Source organism: Limulus polyphemus, unplaced genomic scaffold (genome assembly GCF_000517525.1).
Source record: "Limulus polyphemus unplaced genomic scaffold, Limulus_polyphemus-2.1.2 Scaffold3329, whole genome shotgun sequence".
Taxonomy (NCBI): Eukaryota; Metazoa; Arthropoda; class Merostomata; order Xiphosura; family Limulidae; genus Limulus; species Limulus polyphemus.
Genome location: NW_013668939.1, coordinates 119,592 through 124,734, shown reverse-complemented (window position 1 = coordinate 124,734; position 5,143 = coordinate 119,592). Strand labels below are relative to the sequence as shown.

At 33.3% G+C, this 5,143-nt stretch overlaps 2 protein-coding genes across 2 annotated transcripts in view; both read left to right on the top strand.

Annotated features, from left to right (window-relative positions):
- Positions 1-1,349, top strand: part of LOC111088212 (serine/threonine-protein kinase 32A-like) — a 14,086-nt gene extending 12,737 nt beyond the window's left edge. The window contains exon 4 of the mRNA XM_022397583.1: positions 975-1,349. Coding sequence (XP_022253291.1) covers positions 975-1,047 — 73 coding nt within the window. The 3' untranslated portion in view covers positions 1,048-1,349. The remainder of the gene's footprint in view (positions 1-974) is intronic.
- The window catches only part of LOC106469159 (MICOS complex subunit MIC60-like), a 55,465-nt gene that overhangs the window by 3,344 nt on the left and 46,978 nt on the right, over positions 1-5,143 (top strand). The window lies entirely within an intron of this gene.

Here is a 5,143-nt window from a genome sequence, read left to right as displayed (position 1 = left end):
CCTACTTTAAATACATAAGTTAACCTCAAGGATAGTAAAATCTTACTTTAAATACATAAATTAACCTCAAGGATAGTAAAATCTTACTTTAAATACATAAATTAACCTCGAGGATAGTAAAATTCTACTTTAAATACATAAATTAACCTCAAGGATAGTAAAATCTTACTTTAAATACATAAATTAACCTCAAGGATAGTAAAATCCTACTTTAAATACATAAATTAACCTCAAGGATAGTAAAATCTTACTTTAAATACATAAATTAACCTCAAGGATAGTAAAATCCTACTTTAAATACATAAATTAACCTCAAGGATAGTAAAATCCTACTTTAAATACGTAAATTAACCTCAAGGATAGTAAAATCTTACTTTAAATACATAAATTAACCTCAAGGATAGTAAAATCTTACTTTAAATACATAAATTAACCTCGAGGATAGTAAAATTCTACTTTAAATACATAAATTAACCTCAAGGATAGTAAAATCTTACTTTAAATACATAAATTAACCTCAAGGATAGTAAAATCTTACTTTAAATACATAAATTAACCTCGAGGATAGTAAAATCTTACTTTAAATACATAAATTAACCTCAAAGATAGTAAAATCCTACTTTAAATACATAAATTAACCTCAAGGATAGTAAAATATTACTTTAAATACATAAATTAACCTCAAGGATAGTAAAATATTACTTTAAATACGTAAATTAACCTCGAGGATAGTAAAATCCTACTTTAAATACATAAATTAACCTCAAGGATAGTAAAATCTTACTTTAAATACATAAATTAACCTCAAGGATAGTAAAATCCTACTTTAAATACATAAATTAACCTCAAGGAAAATACGTTCCTAGGTTCAAAACATAAAATTATCCTGGCAGGAAATGGTACAACGTGAATTTTTTAGGGATGCCTTTTTTTTTTACTTCATTATTAACTATTGACTCTTCTGTTTGTGACAGAGAACTTGAGAAACAGATTTTTAAACAGCGACAGTTAGAATGGGAGGCCGAACTTCAACGGGCCATCAGTTGACTGACTTCAGAAGATGTAAGACGACGAAAAGAGTATCACTTAAACGTTGGAATCCTGGTGCCAGAAGAAGAAGAAGAAAAGAAGAAATAAAAAAGTGTTTTGTGAAAGATTTTTACAAACCGACTATCGACCGTTCATAATAAGCAAAATAAAGTTAAGGTTTCCCTAATAATCAGGAAAGCTACATCTGGTGTCTATCATATCACCTATAAAAAAAAACAAAAAACAACAACAATCAGTCAATATATCTTGCATTGAATGTGTGTGTAAAAAAAGAAGAAGAAATAAAACGTTAGGTTCCGAATTTATGTATATGTATTGTGATATAAAAATGTATTTTTAAATATATATTATTTTTATAAAGACATTATTTTATACGCATCACCAAGTTCAACACATTGAATTGTTACATAGTCCACTAAAAACGAGACCGATCTTCAGATTCTGTGTGATTATTACTTGTTTTGAGACTGCACGTGCCTTCATAAGATTTCTCCGCGGAGAGAAAGCTCTGTTAAGTGCGATCTGAAAATCTTGGATTTAATAAAACAAGGAGAATGTGTGCAGACTGAAGACACTTATAAAACTTCGTGAACGTGCGATGTTTTCTAAAACAGTTAGAGCACGTGCAGATTTACTGGTAGCAAACAAACATGTGCTTGGCTGTGCGATGTTCTCTAAAACAGCTAAAGCACGATAGGTAGACAGACAGAGAGATAGTAGGTGTAGATAGATAGACAGGTGAATAGAAGGCAGATAGACAGATGGATAGAAGGCAGATAGACAGGTGGATAGAAGGCAGATAGACAGATGGATAGAAGGCAGATAGACAGATGGATATAAGGTAGAGACAGAAGGTAGACAGATGGATAGAAGGCAGATAGACAGATGGATAGAAGGCAGATAGACAGATGGATAGAAGGCAGATAGACAGATGGATAGAAGGCAGATAGACAGATGGATAGAAGGCAGATAGATAGATGGATATAAGGTAGAGACAGAAGGTAGACAGATGGATAGAAGGCAGATAGACAGATGGATAGAAGGCAGATAGATAGGTGAATATAAGGTAGAGACAGAAGGTAAACAGACAGATAGAAGGTAAATAGACAGATAGAAAGTAAGTAGAAGGTAAATAGATACAGACAGATAGACAAATAGAATAAAAATAGACAGATGGATAAGTAATATTAAATGCTTATCATAGTAAGCTAGCTACTTAGGACAAAACTAAAAACTAATCCACTAATGAGTAGAGCTGATTTAATACTTGTAAAATACGGGACGTGGAAACCTGTTTTACATACGTTTATAAAACAAAAACTGTTGTTTTTATTTAACAATGACGTTTCGAGCAACTGCTCTTCGTCTGGATTGATATGAGAACGAACGTACGGTGTATGATTCAAAAATAATGTGTTATTGTAAAAACAATGTAGACATAACACTAGACAGGTTATCTTAACGCAAATATATACAATGGACTATATGCAATCTTTACATCACTGGAATCGAACCCCAAGTTTTAGCAATTTTACCGTAAACATACCGCTGACCCACAAGAAGGAAATATTAAACTAAAACCATGTGATACAACATAAATAACATAATGACGTTAAACAATATAACATATCTATATAAATATAATAGTATTGTCTGTTGTATGTCCACGTAATTACTTCGCAGGGTATGGATTGATCTTCACCAAATTTGGAATGGAGGTTCATTGGCTCCATGAAAAGGTACGTACAAACTTGCGGTTTCACATTTTGTGTTTTGTAGTTTTTATGGGAATTTTTGCGTTTTTTTTTTTACAACTGCATTTAAGAGAAGCAGCTCTTCGTGTCCTAAGATAACCTTTCATTAATCATGAATTTACATAACTTCCGTCCAGGGGATGGGTACTCCAGCATGTATATATATATATGCAATCGAATATAATCAATTAGCAGTATACACCGTTAGAAACATACATTACTTACATACATAGCTATTGCGAATTAAGGCATAACAGGGGGATAAATAAAAAATATAACACCCAGTAATCTGAAATGGGGCTTAAAACTGTGTCTGTCGCGTCTTCAATACCGCTGTGAGGAGAGTTAAAAGGCCTTGGGACGGAGTTGTCTTTGTTATCGTCACCTTTAATCATCTTGATGTCTCTACAGTGTATAAGGACCCACATTTTAGAGCAGTGGATACAATAGATGATTTACTGCGATGTACACGTTAGTCGTTCCTAATTTAGCAATGTAAGACTAGAGGGAAGACAGCTAGTCATCACCACCCACCGCCAACTCTTGGGCTACTCTTTTACCAACGAATAGTGGGATTGACCGCACATTATAACGCCCCCACGGCTGAATGGGCGAGCATGTTTGGTGGGACGGGGATTCGAACTCGCGACCCTCAGATTGCGAGTCGAGCTCCCTAACCACCCGGCCATGCCAGGCCTCGGACAGACAAATAGGTCGACGAACAGACATACAGATAAATAGAAGGATGGACAGACGAACTAGATAGATAGTAAAAGAATTCGTTAAACATTACATATTTTACAAAACATATTTTATGGTCTGTACACAGAACAATGTTAAGATGATCTGAGTTTAAGAAAACAATAATTGTTAATTCTTAGTTTTCAAACTTTGGAGTCATATAAAACTCATAAAGTACGTAGCTTATTGAGAAACAACTGTTACATCATTCTAAAGTTTTGAAATGTCCTATCGGTTATATTAAAATACAGCTATGGTAAAATAAAGAGCAAGTGCTTGTTTATTCTCTTCTGTGGTTCTTTAAAATCGAAATAACTGGAACAACTTGAAAAGGAATAAATTTTATTTTCAAGGTTCGGAATAATTTATCAGCTACATTAATGTAAAACGTAAATATACTGAAGTATGAGCTAATTGGAATACTTTTTTATTAAGTCATTTGGGGGGGGTTGTTTAAAAGTAGAAATGACTGGGATTGCTTCGAAATACATAGTTTAACAAAGACTACGCAGGTGAACGTGACAATAATGTATGCAGCCTCAAAAGGACTAGTTCCGTTCTAAATCGTCTATCGTAAACATCTGTTAATTCTAATTGAAAGGTAGTGCTTAACCATATGACAGACTATAATTAGTTTGGGAGCCTAAACAAATGAAACTAACAAACTATCAATGGCCTCATTTCAGAAATCTTTTAACGATAAACAACTCATGCAAAATTTTATTTGTCAAAATATTTTTCTGAGACATAAATTGAGCATTTTGCGTCTCTGTAATTTTTTTCACTTTCTGTAAGTGGACCCCCCTTTTTTTTTCTTCAGCGTATCAGAAATGTTGGTTCTTTTCTCCACGAAACCGTGAAAATAATTTCCTATTTCCATGGAAACCTCATGTTTGCTGACTTGATCATCAGAATAAATAGATTTACAGCGATAATACTGTTTTCATATATTCAAAACCATAATGTGAGTACATTTATAACGACGTTATCAAAATGAATTGGATCGGTAACTTACACAAAATCATATTCATGTCTGCAAACTTCGTGCAAAGGAACTCTTAAGACACCGGATTAAATCATTTTCAGGCGTCTTTATAATTCATGGAAAGGATTGTTTGTTTGTAATTAAGCACAAATGTACCCAATGGGCTATCTGTGCTGTGCCTACCACGGGTATCGAAACCTGGATTCTAGCGTTGTAAGTCCGCAGACACGCCGCTGTGCCACTGGGGGGCCCATCATAGAAAGTAGTTTAAGGGGCTGGTTTTGAAAACCACTTATATGTTTGTATATAATTCAAAGTAATAGGGCTTTAAGGGGCTAGATGAAAAATTTGCAGATATGCATAATTTACCTAAACTGTTTATAGAAAGCTGAAAAAAAAAGAAATTTAATGTATCTATAATTCATGGAAATGAGTTACAAGAATTTGGATGAAATCATTTTTATGTGTGTATAATTCGTTGAAAAGGGCTGTATGAGGTTCGATTAAATCATTTTCATGTGTGAATAATTTGTTGAAAAGGGGTGTATGAGGTTCGATTAAATCATTTTCATGTGTGAATAATTTGTTGAAAAGGGTTGTATGAGGTTCGATT